Genomic DNA, 18446 nt, shown 5'->3' with positions numbered 1-18446 from the left:
GTAGCTAGTCACTAACTACGTGATTACTAGCTATAGGGAAGCTCACAATCGGTGCAGAGAAATACTAGGGAAACCCCATTGCCTCACTCACAGACCAGCTAAGAAACTGAAACTAAAGGCTCCCTGGCCAGAGTGTCTAATGTCTACACAGCCACAGTTGGAGGGGCTATGAAGGACAGAGAGAGGAGTAATGGTGTCAGGCAGAGGTTGTCATGGAGCTCCAAGCCAGGAACACCTCCTCTTGCCACCAGACAATCTGCCACAAAGTTCTCCAGTTCTGTCCTGTTCATGAACACTCTTAATCTGAGACCTTCTGTAAGGGACTGTAACAGCTGGAGAAAATCCTTGAGGATAACAGTGTCAGTGTGAGAAGGGAGATTGGAGCTTATGTGGTCCAATCCCATTACCTTTCCCATGGACCTCTAAGAGCCAGAGAAAGTGATTTGCCCAAAGTCAAATAGTGAGTTATAGCAGAGACAAGACAAATGCAGGTATTCTGACTCTAAGAGCATTTTTTCTTAGAAGCACCTGACACATGGAAAAGGGCTTCAGGAAGAAGCTTCTGGATAGTTCTAAACTGAACTTGTCCTCTCCTTGCTTCCCAACACATCTGCCCAGGTATGATCGCTTCTACCTGGTTCAAAGATGGCTGATATGCCCAAAAGAAACTGCACCCCAAATGCCAGTGATGAGAGCAACCAAAATCTTGGAGCTGAAGGGATATTTCTGTGAGGGCTTCTCATGCTTCCATTCAAGGAATTTAGAATAATGGAAAGTGATTAATCAATGGGAAGGTTCTGAACTTCAGGGTCTCAGGATCCCAAAACTTATAGATCTTCTTGGCAATCTACTCACCCCAGTTTACACTTGAGAAAACGGAAGCCTAAAGAAGGGAAGCAACTTACCCAAGACCACACAGAGAGCTGGTGAAGGGCTAGCTGGGATCACCACACTAACCCCAACTGGAAGCTCTTCACAGATCTGAGGAGAAGAAAAGCTATTCTACCTACTTGTCCATCTTTCTTCTATCCCTATGCAATCTTGGATTTTCTTCCTTTGTTCAAGAGAAAGCATCATGCCACGCTTTGTCTTGGTCATAACTGTAGACAAGAGGAGTGTAACCTAACCTTAACTTCTTCTAGACCTTAAAATCCTTGGGGACAGGAGTCACCTTGTATTGGTCAGAGTTGAGAAAAAAAAAAAAAGATACCACTCTACATATTTCAAACAGAAGAAATTTAACACAGGGAACTGGTTATACAGGTGAGAAGCCAAACAGGGATGGTGAGGCCACCCAGAGACTAATAAAGACAGGAAGCTACTACCATCCCTATAGCTGGAGGGACACAGGGTGAAGGTGGTGTTACCAGAGCCCAGAAGCTGTGGTAGGAGCTGGAACTGTGGTGGATGTTACTAATAAAACACTGGCACCACAAAGGTAGGGACTGGCTGATGAACACTGGGATTACAGAGTTGTAGCTACTGCTGGGGATCCCAAAAGAAGAAAGAGGGAAGAAACGTCCTAGTGATGAAAAAACATATACCATGCAAACAGTAACCTAAAGGGAACTGGAGTGGCCACACAAATATCTGACAAAATATACTTTAAGACAAAAATTGCTTCTAGAGAAAAAGAAGGTTATTTTATAATGATAAAAAGAAATATCCTTCAGGAAGACATGACAATTACAAACATATATGCATCTAACAACAGAGCCCCAAAATGCACATAGCAAAAACTGACAGAATTGAAGGGAGAGATAGACAATTCAACAATAATAGTTGGAGACTTCAATACTCTACTTTCCATAATAGCTAGAAAAACTAGGCATCAGATTAACAAGAAAATAAAAGACTTGTAAAACACTATGAATCAACTAGACCTGACAGACATCTATAGAACACTTCACTCAACAACTGCAGAATATGCATTCTTCTCAGGTACACATGGGTATTTTCCATGATAGACTATATGGTAGGACATAAAACAAGTCTTAATAAAATTTACAAGGAATGAAATCAAACAAAGAATATTCTCTGACTACAATCAATAACAGAAGGAAATTTGGGAAATTCACAAATATTTAGAAAATAAACAATACACTCTTAAGTAACCAATGGGTCAAAGAAGAAACCACAAGAAAATGAGGAAATTCTTGGCGATAAATGAAAATGAAAACACAACATACCAAAACTTGTGAGATGCAGCTAAAGCAGTGCTCCGAGGGAAATTTATAGCTGTCAACACCTATATTTTTTAAAAAGAAGAAATATCTCAAATCAATTACCTAACCTTCTACCTTAAGAAACTAGAAAAAGATCAACTAAACCAAAGAAAACAGATGGAAGGAAACAATAGAGACTAGGATGGACATAAATGAAATAGAGAATAGAAAAAACAATAGAGAAAATCAATGTGGTGGTTTGGAGCTATGCATCCCAGGAAAACATGTTCTTAAACTTAATCCATTACCGTGGGTATGAACCCCTTGTAAATAGGACCTTTTGATGACACTATTTCCATTAGGGTGTGGCCCAATGGACGGATAGTTCTTAATCCTACTACTAAAGGCCTTATAGGGAAAGCCACAGAAAGTCAGGGGGAACAGCCAGAAGCTGGAAGTCAATGGAACCAAGAAGCCAGGAGAGGCCACCGTGTGCACTGCCATGTGACAGAGATGTCAAGGACTGAGGACGACCAGCAGTCAGCCCCAGAACTCCACAGTCGTCTGGGAGAAAGCATCACCTTGATGATGCCTTGATTTTGGACTCTCCTAGCCTTAAAACTGTTAGCCAATAAATTCCCATTGTTTAAGCCAAACCATCACATACTATTTGCTTTGGCAGCCAGGAAGCTAACACAATCAACAAATTCAAAAGATCAACAAAATTGACAAACCTTTAACTAACCATACCAGGAAAAATAAAGAAATTGCTAAATTCAGAAACAAAAAAGGTGACATCACTATTGACCTACAGAAATAGAAAGGTTTAAAAGAGAATACCATGAACAATTGTATGTCAACAAATTAGATAACCTTGATGAAATGATAAATCCTTAGAAAACATACTACCAAACTTGATTCAAGAAGAAATAAAAAATCCAACTGGACCTACAACAAGTAAAGAGATTAAATTAGTAAATCAAAAACTTCCCACAAAATAAAGCCCAGGACTAGATGACTTCACTGGTAAATTCTGCCAAAAATGTTTAAAAGAATTAACACCAATCCTCCACAAACTCTTCTGAAAAAGAGAAAAGGAGGAGTGCTTCCCATCTCATTCTATGAGCCCAGTATTACCTGATATCAAAACTAAAGACATTACAGGAAAAAAAAGACTACAGACCAATATCCCTTAAAAATATAGATGCAAAAGCCCTCAACAAAATATTAGCACACCAAATCCACCAAAATTTAAGAAAGATTATACACCATGACCAAGTATGATTTATCCCAAGAATTCAAGGTCAGTTCAGTATGCCATATTAATAGAATAAAGGACAAAAAATAAACATGATCATCTCAATATGCAAAATAAAAATCATTCAACAAAATCCAACAGACTAGGAAAAAAAGACCATCTACAGTAAACTCACAAGCTAACATCAATACCTAATGGTGAAAGACTGGACTGCTTTCCCCTAAGAAGGGGAGCAAGACAAGTGGCTCCCGCCATTTTCTACAACATTGACTACAGGTTCTAGGCAGGGCAATTAAGCAAGAAAAAGAAACAAAAGGCATCTAGTTTGGAAAGAAATAAAACTATTCCTATTCACAGATTACATGATCTCATATATAGAAAATCCTAAGAAATCCACATACAAAAAACTAACTATTAGAACCAATAAATGAGTTCAGTGAGGTTGCGAGATACAAGATCAAATACAAAAATCAATAATATTTCTATACCTAGCAATGAACAATCAGAAAATGAAATTAATAAAATAATTCCACTTACAATAAGATGAAAAAAGAATAAAATACTTAGGAATAAACTTAACAAGAGAAGTGCAAGACTTCCACACAAAAAACTACCAAACATCATTGAAAGAAATGAAAGAAGACCTAAATAAATGGAAAGAAATCCCATGTTATAGATTGGAAAGCTTAATGTTGTTAAGGTGACAATACTGCCCAAAATGATCTATAGGATGGCAATAATCCCCCAAATTAAACTCCAGAATCAATACAATACCTATCAGAATCCCAATTGGCTTAATTGGAGAAATTGGCAAGCTAATCCTAAAATTCATATGGAAAGGCAAGGGATGCAGAAGAGACAAAACAATCTAGAAAAAGAAGAGCAAAGCTGGGGGACTCAAATTTACCAATTTCAAAATTTACTACAAAAACTATAGTAACCAAAACAGTGTGGTACTGGCATAAGGATAGACATACAGATCAATGGAATAGTACTGAAAGTCCAGAAATAAACCCTTACTTGTTTTGTCGATTGATTTTTGATAAGGGTACCAAGACAATTCAATGGGGAAAAACAGTCTTTTCAGCAAATGGTGCAGGAACAACCAGATATCCATATGCAAAAAAAATTGAAGTTGTACCCCTACCTTACACCATATACAAAAATAAACCCAAGCTAGAACTATACAACTCTTAGAAGAAAACATGGGAATAAATCTTTGTGAACTTAGATTAGGCAATGGTTTCTTAGATATGATACCAAGGAACAAGTGACAAGAGAAAAATGGGTAAATTGGACCTCAAAATTTTAAAATTTTTTGCTTCAAAGGACAGCATCAAGAAACCGAAAAGATCACTCACAGAATGAGAGAAAAATATTTACAAATCATATATCTGATAAGGGACTTGTATCCAGTACATATAAAGAACTCTTACAATTCAACAATAAAAGACAAATAACCCAATTAAAAATACGCAAAAGTTTGAATAAACATTTTTCTAAAGAAAATATACAAATTCACAATAAGCACATGAGAAGATGCTCAGTGTCTTTAGACATTAGGGAAAGGCATATGAACACCACAATGAGAAATCACTTGAATCCCCTACAATGACTATAATCAAAAAGACTGACAAGGTTAGCAAGGATGTGGGACCCTTATACATTGTTGATGAGAATGTAAAATGGTGCAGTCATTTTGAACAACAGTTTGACAGTTTTGCAAAATAGAGTTACCATGTGACCCAGCAATTCCACTCCTATGTCTCTTCCCAATATAAATGAAAACGTGCCTATGTAAAAACTTGCACACAAATGTTTATGGTAACATTGTTTATGATAGCCAAAAAGTGAAAACAACCCAAATGTCCATCAACTGATGATGGGTAAACAAAATGTGTTATATCTATATAATGAAATATTATTCAGTCATAAAAAAGGAAAGAAAAACTGATACATGCTACAACATCGATGAACCTTGAAAACATTATGCTAAGTGAAAGAAGCCAGTCACAAAGGTCATGTATTGTATGACTGATTCCATGCATATGAAATATCAAAACTAGGCAAATCCATAGAGACAGAGAGCAGATTTGTGGTTGCCAGGGGGTGGGGGAGGGGTGGTGGGGGTGTTATGCTTAATGGGTCTGAGGTTTCCTTTGGGGATGATGGAAATGTTCTGGAATTAGATAGAGGTCACGGTTGTACAACTCTGTGAATATACTAAAACCATTGAATTGTACACTTTAAAGGGTGAATTTTATGGTATGTGAATTTTATCTCAATAGAGCTGTCATAAAAAAAGGAAAAGAGAGGAGAGGAGGGGAGAGGAGAAGGGGAGGAGAGAAAGAAGGAAGGGAAAGAGGATGGGAAGAAGGAAACATGCTGCATCTTCTTTCCCTCCCATGTTTCATCACCTGCCAGTCCTCCCATTGGCCATACCTATCCAGAAACCAGAAGGCCAAGTCATTTGGGAAATGTAGTCCCCTGCGACACTGAGCAAGGCAAGGGAAGGTCAGGGACACTTCTGCCACTCATCTCTGACTCCCCAGCACCTAACGCACATCCTGAACATGCTATTCGTGCTATGAACATTTGTTGAATCAATAAACAGCCCCATCTCCTTGCCTCCCTCGGGCCCCATCCAGGCTCTGCAGGCTGCACAGGGGCTTTCTGAATGTAAATGCCTGATGAGTCATGGCTCCTGTGACCAGCAAGTGGGGCTGTCTTTCTCCGTCATACTTCTCATAGCCCATGGTCCCAGGTGATGCTGGAGAGACCCCAGTGAGGCAGGGAGGGTTAGTGGGAGGAGCAGAGGTGGGAGGGACAGGGCGGGGAAGAGAGAGGCTCCTCTCACAACTTAAAAGGGGCTCGTACCACTTCCTCCCTAGACAGGGAGCCACCAGCCGTAACGTGGGGCCCCGAGACAGCTTTCCTGTGTGGTTTCAGCTGCCCCGAGAGCAACATGGACCTAGGTGAGTGATCTTCTTGGCATGAGAAGAAACAGCACTGGGGTCACCTTGATATACCTTGATGGGGAGGTGGGAGCTGGAGGGCATGGGAGCCTCCCAGAGAAATCAGATTCTGGTTTGGTGGGAAGGGGTGGTTGTGCTCAGAGAATGACACCCTGTCCTCCCCAGGCAGGCGAGAATGCACCTGCCCTCCTAGACCAGGGGGCAGGGGCAGCTGTTGGTGCCAGGAAGGACAAAGGGGCCAAGGTGGTATCTTTCTAGAACAGTGGGGTCTGGAGAAGGCTGCAGAGCTGGAGCTGGTGGTAGGATTCTGATCCGGACAGCACCTGTTCTCATCTCAGCTTGGGTATGGGCGAGGTCCTCTGGGACCTCTAGGGGCTTGGTTCACCAAAGGGACATTCTCCCTGGAAAGTCCAGTTCCTCCATTCTCTCTCTGATTCCCACTTTTCTCTCCTTCTAAATAAGAGTTAGAATCCCTGTGTTCTTGGGATAATGAGTTGCAAATTAAAGATGACTGTTTTGTGCCTGTAGAATGTGATGCAAATGCAAGCTGGGATTGTTTTCTCTCTGCTGTACATCCCACCAGCATCATCGATCCCTCCTACAGGGTAAGGGGTGGACAGGCAGCATGAAATGGGACAACAAGGGTCACTTGGTGTGGAGAAGTCATAGCCAGGGCCTCCAGCACAGCCCCCTGCCCCCTCACTCTCTTCTATCAAGGCAGATGACTCCCTTACAAAGTCCTTCCTCAGGTCTAACCTCCATCTCCAGTTGTTCTGCCTAGACTAGAGAGCATGTAAGGGACGCACCCAGGGGCTCTAGGGGTTCACCCAGCTCCAGCCACCCCATTTATAAATCTCTGCCGTGGAGTCAGACCCAGGCAGAGGCTAAGAAGGCCACGTTCTTAGATGGCTCACTCTCACCAGCAAGCAAAGCACCACAGCGGCCTCAAAGCCACAAGGGGTTGGCTTTAAAAAGTGAAGGTTCCCTGGCTCACCCTGCTGTCCTCATTCCCCTCCCCACCACACCACAGCCTCCTGGCTTTTATCTCTGGCTTCCCTACCTGCCCCAACCCTGGGTCTGGACCGAGCAAACAGCTGCTAAAAGATTAAAGTGGCCACACCCTCCCACCCACCCACCCAACTGTGAACTCCTCAAAGACAGAGTCTGCTTCTTTCATCTCTGCGTCCCCAGGTACTTGGGGAACATGGGCAGAAGATGTTTGTGGAATGAATGAATGAATGAATTGCACCAAGAACTCTGAATGGATTTCAGTTGTTAGAAACCTCTTCTGACTTCCTCTCCTCCCAGCCAGTCTGCTCTCTAACCCCACTCCCCCAACCCCCACTCCCAGTGACCACAACCCCACAATGCAGATGTTGTCCCCTAGAGCCTCTGCTCCATAGAGCCACCACTGGAAGGAGCGGTGTGCTGTGTCGGTGCTGTGCTAGCTAAATACTTGACAACCAGGTCCCGGGGTGCAAAGGCCCCGATTTGTAGTGCTTGCCAGTCTCCATGGTGTAAATTCTGCCACCACGGTGGATTCTGAGCCATCAACATGACTGATCCTGGAGTTGGGAAGCGAAGTGTACGTTGGCTCCCATGAGCCCTGGGGTGCGGGCTCCAGCACACTGAGTGTGCTCCTCCAGACCTGAGTTTTGGGGGTGCCAGACTTGTGGGCTTTGATGCAGGGAGGGAGGGTGATCCCTGGCCCGGGAGGAACTGATGCTCTTGCAGCCTCACTCAACCCGAGAGAACCCCAACGGCTGAGCCGAGATACGGGGGGGAGGAGAAGCCGCTGAGGAGCTTTGCTCAGAACGGGCTCTGGGCCGTTGCTGAGCCGTTGGTGGAGTGGGTGGGACACCAAGGATCTATTTGTCTTTCTTTGCCTGCCTAGCCGGGAGCAGGAGGTGGCTGAGGGGGGGCAGAGTTTCTGTTACACGAAATGAAAACTCCCAGCCGGGCTGAGCTGACCTTTTTCATGATTTGAATGAGCAGCCCCGAGGTGTTCCCCCACCTTCGAGAAATGGGACCTAAGATCTCCGTCACATTTCACAAAAGCAGAAAAAAGAAAAATGAACCTGTGAGACACTTGTCTTTTATAGCATGGTCAGAAATGGAGGCAGAGGGGGAAGGTTGAAGGAATTCAGGGCAATTCTTTCTGGCCGTCTGGGAGCTTGGCTGGAGAAGCCAGGAATGTTGCCACCTGGAGTAGTGTTGGAAAATCCCTCCTCTTTTCTGGGTGCTTTCTTTCCTTCAACTATCACTTGTTGAGGAATTTGGGGATGATCAGTCTGGTGGAGGGAGAAAGACCCACATGTCAATAATCCTATATGACCAAGTGAGGTACAGCACTGATGGGGCAAGGGCAAGTGCTTGCAAAGCTCAGAGAAAGGAGTAGTGAACAGGGAAGCTTTTAAGCTGGGTTTTGCAGGGTATCTAGGAGTTGGCAAAACAGACAAAGAGGAGCAAGGGGACCAGTGTATGGGAGGGATGGCAAACTCTATGGCCAGTAGAGGCCAACAAGGTAAATGAGAGAAGGGGCATAAGACGTGGGAAGTGGATGGGGAGCGGAGTGGAACAGAAAGTACATGCTCCACCTAAAGGCATCCAAAGCCAATGTTTTTTAAAACCCTATGCAGCCAAACAGAATGTTCTTGGGGCTGAATTCAGCTCTCCTAGATGTCCAGCTCTGGCAAACATGATAGAGACAAGAAAGAAGCAAGTTGAGGGGCCATGCCAGGGAGGAAGGTATGAAGGGAGGTGGAGGGATAAGAAAAGCCAATCCTGAAGAAAGGTGTTTGGGGTTTATCCTAGAAGCACTGGGAAGCCAGCGAAGATTTGTCTTTTTTAATTAAATGAGTTAAAGGATGAGATTTATGTTTTGGAATGAGTTCTGGGGCAACAAAAGGGCAGCAAAACCTTATGTCAGGGCAGTGCAGGCCACCTGTGGAAGATGTGAGGGGTCAGAAGCAACAGAACCAGGTGACCGACGGGATGTGGGATGGTGAGGAGTCCCTTCACACCCCCTGGAGGACACTACATACGGCAGGTTCATCAGAAATGCAGGGTGAGGCCGTAGTGGGAGCCCAAGTCTTGCAATCCGAGTCAGAGCCATCTCTTAGCAGCTGTGTGACTCTGGGCAAGTGACTTAACCTCTCTGAGCCTCTATTTTCTGGAATATAAAATGAGAATCACAAGGGGTGGCTCACAGGATGTTATGAGGGAAAGATACATTCAGACAAAAAGGCAGCCCGGAGGAGTGGTTAGGACTGTGGTTTCTGGAGTCAGGTGGCCTGGGCTCCAAGCCTGGCTCTGCTACTAGCCACTGTGTGACTCTGAGAAAGTTACTTAGTCTTTCTGTGTTTCAGTTCCCTCGTTGGTACATGGGGATGGTAGTACTACCTACCTCATAGGGCTGTTTGGTGAGGATGAAATGAGCCTGACAAGAGCTCAGTAAATGTGAATTGCATCATTTGTCACTGGATAAAGCAGTTGATGTCACAGTGACTACAAGATTCAACTAGCTCTCACCTCTCCCTGGCTGTTGTCCAAAAAGGGGGCCCCCAGGCCTCTCACCTTCCCCTCAGTTTCCTTATTGCTCCCCTGCTTCTTCCCTCTTCCTCTCCCTGGTCTATCCCCCAAAAAGAGTAAGTTGGGCAGACAGGTGAGGAAGTCCCAAGAGGGAAAAACTTGGGGCAGCCATTGGAGCTGGCAGATGGGCCCAGGTGGTTTGAAGGCCTGGAAAATGTGGGGGATAGAATTCAGGGATTGGGGGAGCAGCCAGTCAGCAATCCCCTCCTCCCAGGCAGGAAGAAAATTTCTCTTGCCGGGGATTCAGGTTGGCATTCTGGGGAATTTTCTTTTCATTACATTAGATTGGTCGTTACTGGAAACTCAAGGACTTTGAAAATACCCAACACACAGATCAACCACTCCTTAACCCATGAGATTCCCAACTTCACTAGTCACACCCAAGCAGCTGCCCAAGAACAGTTACTTTATGACTTTCTAACTGACGGGGTGATCTGACTCATAGCCACTGACCAGGCCCCTCTGCCACACGCCAGAGTTCCCCTAAGTTCCCCTGTTGGGTCACCTTTCTTGAAAACAGCCTGTTCTGGTCCTACAAAACCCCTGCCCATCCACCATCTTCAACACACCCAGATTGAGAAAGCATAAGCGCGTGCACACACGCACACACGCAACACACCAGTTCTCCCACCCCCACCCCCAGGGGCAGAAGGAAAGGAGCGGGCGAGGAGCAGGGGCCCACGGAGTAAAATAGAAACACAGTCCTTGCGCCCCATATTTCACCCGTTGTGACTGATCAAAACTTTGAGGTTTCTCAGTTCTCACTGACAGTCAGAGTGGGCTTTCTCTAGAGTAACCGAAAGATATTTTCATGTTGAAAGAAACCTCGAGCACTGAACAGCAAGATGAGTCAGTGGAGAACTTTGGACCTGGAGAGAGTGTGGTTAAGGGTGGAGCGTGGACTCAGGGCCCCGCCGGGGACTCAGCGAGGAAGGCGGACTGTGGGCAGCGATGATGCTGCTTAAACTCCACTCCCAGCCCAGGACTGCAAATACCCAAGTGCAGACTAATGACCATGGGACAGTGGGTGTCTCTCCCAGAAATACAAGATGCAGCCAGGAAGGCAGGTGTGAGTGAGGGCGGAAGGCTTCCTCCTTCAGACTGGGTAAAGCCCCTAAAGATATAGGTGGAGGGGGCCGTGGGGAACTGGCATTAGAGCTCTGCTTTAGGAAGTTGCATCTAGCAGTCGCGTGCAGGATAACTTGCTGGAGGCAGGGGAAATGCCTGTTCATTTTTGTGCCTTGATGCCCTTCTGCCCTTTCCCAGGAACTTCCCAGCCTAGAATTCCTCCACCCGGTAAATGCAACCCGGGTGTCATGCCATTGGCCTTCCAGCAGGTGGTGCTGTGTCCAAGGACACGGCATCACTGGGACTTGCCGCTTCCTGCTGGGAAGCAGGACCGTTGCTCTCGAGGACCCCTAGCCTCCAAAGGACGCTTGACACAGGGTGGCAGGCCCTTCCTGGTCCCTGCTGAAACCAGAGCTGCCACGGGCCTGCATTCGTTTGTGTTGTCACAGTTATGACTCTCCTGTGGGTCAGGCCCTGGCTGCGAACTGGGGGCCAGGTTATGGGGAAGGAGATACAGGGTGAAGAAGGCCCATCTCCTGCCTTGGGCTGTTCTGAGACTGTTAGGTGAGACAAAATTTCTACATAAATTACCTATAAACTGTCCTCATCGCTCAGCCTTCAGGGGAAAACAAGTTCCAGGTCTGGCCCAAGTCTGAGCTGCAAAGCAGAACTGAGTGTCAAATGTCTGTCCTCAGCCCAGCTGAGGTCTTGGTCTGATGTTCAGACCCAACGGGAGCGTCCTGGTGTCCAGAACGGACCCCAAGGCCAGGCAGGTCCCTTCGCAGAGCCGATCACGTGCCCTTCCCCACCCACCTCCCAAGGCCTTGGATTAGACAAGTCAAAGGAGGAAAAACACATGCACGCACCTCAAGCAGAAAGAAAAAGGAAAAAATGTAGCATTATCTCAGGGAACAGTCTTCACCCTACAGCAGGCCACAGGGCAGTGACCCCTCGGCCACCTTGATGCTCTCTCTTGGAAGAAAGACGAGGCGTTCATTCGTGCATGCATGCATTCCCTCCACAGCACACAATTCCTGGGCACCAACTCAACTCAATTCTGGGCCTGCCCTAGGTGAAGGGGAGCGGTCGCTGCCCCCGTGGCAGGCCAAGGGCTGGGGGGGCAAACCAACAGGCAGTTCTTAAGGAATGTCAGCTGAATGAGTGGTGTTGGGAGCTGCTGGGTCCCCAAAGCACTCTCTCGTCAGTTGAGAGGCTGGTAAGTAAACTTGTTCCTCCACGCAGTTCTGAGAAACCCCTTTTTTCCCTCCACCATCCTCCCTTAGGAGACACTCAGGGCTTCACACAGGGCTGCCCACTCACCCGGGCCCAGGAAAAGAGCTCCCCAGGCCAATGTCTCCCAGCACCAAAGCAGTGCAAGACCCAGACGAGCATGTGCACCTGCACACACACATGCACACACATGCACACACACACACAGGACACCTCAGGGCCTTGCTTCTTGCATAACATGGAGTGGGAGGGCAATATCAGACCCAGGACTCAAGGTCAGTTGAAGCTCAGCCTTGAAGGGTGGTCTGGACCAAAGTGGACTTTCCAACTCCAGAAGAGGCCTAGAAGGGCCAGGAAACGGGGGGGGGGGAGGGGGGGAGGAGGCTGCCCCTGCTTTCTGATCCTTTCTGGGACCTTGGAGTGGAGGAAGAAGGGATGGAGGTGAAGGCGGTGATGGCCGGGCAGCAGGCCAGGTGTTCAAAGGCACAATCTGGTTCTGATGTTCTGTTTCGGCAAACACAGAGCTGGAGATTGTGATGCAAGTTCCCAGCAGCATCTTCCCCCTCTCCAGCGCTTTCTTTAATAACAAAGAGTTGTCCCTGCCAAGCAATAACTTTCTTGCCTTGTCTCCTGCAGGGAAACCCAAGAAAAGTGTGCTGGTGACAGCTCTCCTTGTCGTTTTCCAGGTGAGGTTTCCTGTCAAGGGAAGCTCTGTTCCCTCCTCCACAGCCCCCACCCCAAATGCAACCCATCCCAAGCAAGGGTTCTGGCGGAGGAGCTAAGCATTTGCTAGAAGGAAATAGAAGAGCCAGACACAAATGTACCCGCCATTCATTAAGCTGATGGCCACCCCCTCTCCATCTGCTAAGTGGCCCTAGAGAGCCACAGATGTTCTCTGGACTTCCTTTACTCCATTTAAATTAAAACAGGGAGGAAAATCAATTACCACTACCTTTCCCTCCACCTCCGATATACCCCACCCAGGAGACAAAAAAAACCGGCTGAGTTCTTGGAAGGAGAAGAGCTGCAAAAAATTAAAGGCTGTAAGGGCACCAGGTTTGCACATACATGCACACCCACACATGTAAAACTTTGCATGTGAGCTAAGAAAACAGCCCTTGGTCTGGTGGCCTGGTTTCTAGCTTCTCACCCCAAACACATCTGCCTATCCCTTGGCAGACCAGTTCTCTTTTGTAAAATAGACCCATCTAAGCCCCACTGGGGGAAAGGGAAAAAAGGAGGGGAACCCAGGGACGCTGAGCAGGGATGCACATACTTTATTGGGGACCCAAATTCTCCAGGAACAAAGACCACAAGGGTCCCCAAGTTTCCGCTTCTCGATCACAGAAGTAGAGACAGAAAATCTGCCCCCACCAAGGACCAGAGTTAAAAGAAACTGTAACTATAGCCCCCATTTCATGGGGGGGGTGGGGGTGGGTGCTGTCTTGGAGGGGGAGGGGATTGCTGAAGCAAAGGCCGGTTGGAAATGCAGTGCTTCAGAATCTGGCTCTTCCCCAGGCCTGGAGGCCAGAGGGGCAGCTTTCCAGGAGCTCTGGCCAGAGGCAGGCCCCAAGCTGGGCACAGTTCCTGAAACCCCATCCCAGAGGACCCCCGGAGCTTGGGCTGCAGCCCACAGCTGGCCCCCTTCCCCCATCACCACTCCCTCCCCTCTCTCCCCTGTCTCTAGGAGTACAGAGGGACTGTATCTCTGGCAGTGGAGGCTGGAAGGTTGGGAAGGGGGTGAGGGACAGCTGCGGCTTGTTCTCCTCTTTCACTTTGTTGAGGAGAGGTGGCTCAGATGGGGCAGGATGTGGTGGGCTGTGGGCTGCAGGAGCATCAGGGCTGTTGACCAGTGTGGGGTTGGGGGATAAGTGGAGGAAAAGGGGAAAGAGGAGGAAGAGAGAAGGCAGGGTGACGGGGCGCACACTTCGTAGAAGCTGGGCACACTGCCTTCCAGGAAGGCCCAGAACCCCCTGTGTCCAGGGTCCCAGACCTAAGGCCTTGGGCCTTCATGTGGGTGGGAAGAGGACAGCCAGCCTCGTCCGTGCCTTCCCGTCTCCAACCACGCTCAGACAAAGGAAAGGGGTGCCACTGACTTTTCTTCTCAGAGTAACAGTGCTCAACTGTCCCATGCAGGACAGGGATGAATGCAGACCTTGGAAGTGAGAGACAGAGAAAGACAATGACAGGATACGGGGAAGTGGGGAGCCTGCCTCTGTGACCTTGGGCAAGCCACATCACTTTCTTACGCTCCCTTTCCTCACCCCTCAAGTCCTCCAGCTCCCCGGTTGTATGGCAGTCTGTCAAGGTGGAGCTGCTAAGAGCCTGAGCTCCCGGTGGTGGGTCTTCCCCTCCAGCCCCCCACCCCCAGCTCCCTGCACTAGCCATCTTTGCCCCCCACTCCCCCCTTCCCCTCCTCCTCTCCTCCCTCCTGCTCTTCTCCCCACACACAGAGGCACAGGCAGCTGTGTGCCCTCCCTCATTGATAAAATCACAGCAGGCTGCCTGAACCTTCACCCTGCCCTGCAGACAGGCTAAAAAAAGCCCTGCGCAGCTGAGCCCTGCCGGAAGAGACTGCGAGGAAAAGAGAAGCGAAGCGAGGCAGAGAGGTGGGGGGCGAGGGTGGGAGCACGGAGGGAGAGTGGGAGCCGAGAGCCGCATTTCTTTCATGGGCACAGCTGCCCAGGATGGGAAGTCAGAGAGGCCTCGGCCCCCAGCCGCCATCCATCCACCCATCCATCTATCCACCCACCCATCCATCCATCCACCCATCCACCCACCCACCCACCCATCCACCCATCCACCCACCCACCCATCCACCTACCCATCCACCCATCCATCCACCTACCCATCCACCCATCCATCCACCCATCCATCCACCCACCCACCCATCCATCCATCCACCCACCCATCCACCCACCCATCCACCCATCCACCCACCCACCTATCCACCCATTCAATCATCCATCCATCCATCCATCCACCCATCCACCCATCCCTCAACCTTGACCCCAAGGTGAATTTTTCCTCAAAAGCTGAGGCATTTAAAGGCCCCCTGGGAAGTCCTTTCTATCAGGTTCCAAAGGGAGCTCAAGAAGAACATGCATTCCCACTCTCATGGAGTCTCCAGTGGGCAAAAAACACCCTCCATGGAGATGGTGGGGTGCAGGCCTCTTCCAAAGGGGAGGGGAGGGTCCCCATGCTGCCAAGCACCCAGGATGTGCCAGAACCCAGGTTAGCAGCTAGGTCTCTCAGCTCAAGGAACTCTCACAACAACTGCATGAGAGCAACCGTATTCATCTCCAGCTCACAGATGAGGAAATGAGACTCAGAGAGATGAAGCGTGGGTAACCAGCTCCCGGCTCTCCTGAATTGAGATCTGGGGCTATTTCCAGTCCACCAGCAGAAAATGGAAGGCTGAGTCTCTCAGAGTTGAGATTAAGTTGATTTAATAGAAATGCAGGATCCTGGGCATGTAGAAAAACATTAATTCCAAGGCCCCACCACCTGAGATTCTTAGTAGGTCTCGGGGTAGGGCCCAAGAATTTGCCTTTCTAACAGGCTCCCAGGGGCTGCTGCTGGTCCAGGGATCACACTTTGGAACCAAAGCTCTGGGTCCTCCCAGGCTCTTGAGGTTTAGACCCACGGAGCTGAGCCAGGTTGTCTCCCCTTTTCCCTCCTCCCCAGGTATGCCTGTGCCAAGACGAGGCCACAGACGATTACGTGGGAGAAAACACGACAGTGGACTACACGGGATTCGAGACCGTGTGCTTCAAGAAGGACGTGCGGACTTTCAAGGCCTTGTTCCTCCCAATCATGTATGCGGCCATTTGCTTGGTGGGCCTGCTGGGCAATGCACTGGTCGTGTTGACCTACGTCTATTTCAAGAGGCTCAAGACCATGACAGACACCTACCTGCTCAACCTGGCCGTGGCAGACATCCTCTTCCTCCTAACCCTGCCCTTCTGGGCATACAGTGCAGCCAAGTCCTGGGACTTCGGCGTCCACTTTTGCAAGTTCATCTTCGGCATGTACAAGATAAGCTTCTTCAGTGGCATGCTCCTACTTCTTTGCATCAGTATCGACCGCTACGTCGCTATCGTGCAGGCTGTCTCTGCCCACCGCCACCGTGCCCGTGTCCTCCTCATCAGCAAGCTCTCCTGCCTGGGCATCTGGATGCTGGCCGTGGTGCTCTCCATCCCAGAGCTGCTGTACAGCGGCATCCAAAGGAGCAGCAGCGAGCAAGCGTTGCGATGCTCTCTCATTACCGAGCATGTGGAGGCCCTGATCACCATCCAGGTGGCCCAGATGGTCGTGGGCTTCCTGATCCCACTCATGGCCATGAGCTTCTGCTACCTGGTCATCATCCGCACCCTGCTCCAGGCACGCAACTTTGAGCGTAACAAAGCCATCAAGGTGATCATCGCCGTGGTCGTGGTCTTCATAGTCTTCCAGCTGCCCTACAACGGGGTGGTCCTGGCCCAGACCGTGGCCAACTTCAACATCACCCACAGCAGCTGTGAGCTCAGCAAGCAGCTCAACATCGCCTATGATGTCACCTACAGCCTGGCCTGCGTCCGCTGCTGCGTCAACCCTTTCCTGTACGCCTTCATCGGCGTCAAGTTCCGCAACGACCTGTTCAAGCTCTTCAAGGACTTGGGCTGCCTCAGCCAGGAGCAGCTCCGGCAGTGGTCCTCCTGCCGGCACACCCGGCGGTCCTCGATGAGCGTGGAGGCCGAGACCACCACCACCTTCTCTCCATAGAAGGCTCCTCTACCTGCACGAGAGGGACCTCTCCCAGAGCTGCTGTGGTGAGGGACAGGGAACGGGGTGATGACTCGGGACCCAAACGCTGCCGAGGGAAAGGCAGTTCTTGCTGTTAAGGTTTATTTCAGAGCGAACGCCCGTGCCTTAGAAGACGGCTTAACCCCAGCCCTGGCTACCTCCACCAAGGTTGAGAAGAGACGTGGCTGATAGGCTAACGCCAGAACGAGGAACTCACCAAAGCCAAGGCTGTTGTCCTGCAAACTAAAAAGTGAAAGTCAAGAAACAAGTCACACCTCCTGGAGTGAAGGGGAAGGGGTTGGTGAGAGCTAGGGTGGCCGAGGTGGGCTGGCAAGTTCTCTGAATGTACTTTCTTCCGACTTAGAGAGAAGCCCTCTCAGTCCAAAAGCTGAGGCCGAGTCTTCCGGAAAACAAGTCTTTGTCCCAAACGAGAGGTGGTGGAGAGAGGGGAAAGGGAACCTCAAGGGTCAAACTAACTTTCTCTGATCCCCCACTCCATCTCTCCTTTTCCACTGTCGTCAAAGCCAGCAAGAAATGGCAGCCCCCAGACCACGCTAGCTGCCTCAGCCCAGCCCAGCCCAGCACCCCCCAGCTGGGGCTCTGGACGGGGTGAGATGTGGTCAGCGCTTCTCGGGCCTGGCTCTGATGGCTGGGAAGAGAGGGCAGGGAGAAAGGTTAGGGGAAGGGGGGTGGAGTACTGTGCTGGCTGAGAACGCCAGTGAACTTATTTTTTTCCTTTGTTATCGGGGCAGAAAAACTCCCATCGTGTTCTGCTTTCAATTCAATAAGAGAATTGAATAAAAGTTTCCCCTTGAGGAAACAACAGCTTTAAAAGAAAGGAAAAAATCTTTTGTAAAAGGCAAATGAGTCTGTTCTCATTTTGCAATCCCCTGCACCCCCGCCTGACCACCCCCACTTCCCTCCTCTCCTCCCTCCCCCAGGCGCCATTGCTCAGAGACGCTCAGAGGTCTTGGGAGCTCTGTTCTGAGGCCAACCCAAAGACACAGGCCCAAGGGGCAGGCGGAGGCGGAGGAGGGGGAAGAGAGGATGTCCATCTTGCAAATACCCTTCCGGAGCTCACAGGACATGCCCAGGCCTGTGCGTTCAGCGGCAACCCAGAAACACTAGGCTGAGCTGAGGTTTGGAAGGACCCGTCGTCCTGCTAACCTCTGTGGCTGGGAACCCTCCTGCACCTTGGCAACATTGGCCCACTGGTCTGCTCACCTGCCCCAGCTCAACCTGAAACGAGAGCCCCTGATGCTTCGCCAGTCCCCTCGACCTCCCAGAACTCGGGGTTGGAGAGACACCCTTTCCCTGGGCACGAGGCCACAGCACCCTGGATTTAGGCAGGGGTCAGGCTTTGCAGTTCTGCAG

General features: G+C 49.2%; 1 protein-coding gene across 2 annotated transcripts; it reads left to right on the top strand.

Moving 5' to 3' along the window:
- Positions 1 to 6314: 6314 nt before the first annotated feature.
- On the top strand, positions 6315 to 17936 carry CCR7 (C-C motif chemokine receptor 7). 2 transcript variants are annotated; one of them, XM_037809702.1, is made up of 3 exons: positions 6315 to 6398; positions 12924 to 12973; positions 15975 to 17936. In XM_037809702.1, the coding sequence occupies exons 1-3, from the start codon at positions 6389 to 6391 to the stop codon at positions 17049 to 17051; spliced, it is 1137 nt and encodes a 378-aa protein (XP_037665630.1). In that variant the 5' UTR covers positions 6315 to 6388; the 3' UTR covers positions 17052 to 17936. The 2 variants fall into 2 exon arrangements, with proteins under 2 accessions (XP_037665630.1, XP_037665631.1); XM_037809703.1 differs by lacking the exon at positions 12924 to 12973 and having other exon boundaries at positions 6322 to 6398.
- The last annotated feature ends 510 nt before the right edge of the window (positions 17937 to 18446 follow it).

Source organism: Choloepus didactylus, chromosome 18 (assembly GCF_015220235.1).
Source record: "Choloepus didactylus isolate mChoDid1 chromosome 18, mChoDid1.pri, whole genome shotgun sequence".
NCBI lineage: Eukaryota > Metazoa > Chordata > Mammalia > Pilosa > Megalonychidae > Choloepus > Choloepus didactylus.
The sequence above is the reverse complement of the archived record's forward strand: the minus strand, read 5'-3'. Positions and strand labels throughout refer to the sequence as shown.

Bases quoted from the DNA above. Each gene is read 5' to 3' on its own strand.
- CCR7 (XM_037809702.1), top strand. The intron at 12,974-15,974 runs GTGAGGTTTCCT...CCTCCTCCCCAG, and splicing joins CTCTCCTTGTCGTTTTCCAG to GTATGCCTGTGCCAAGACGA.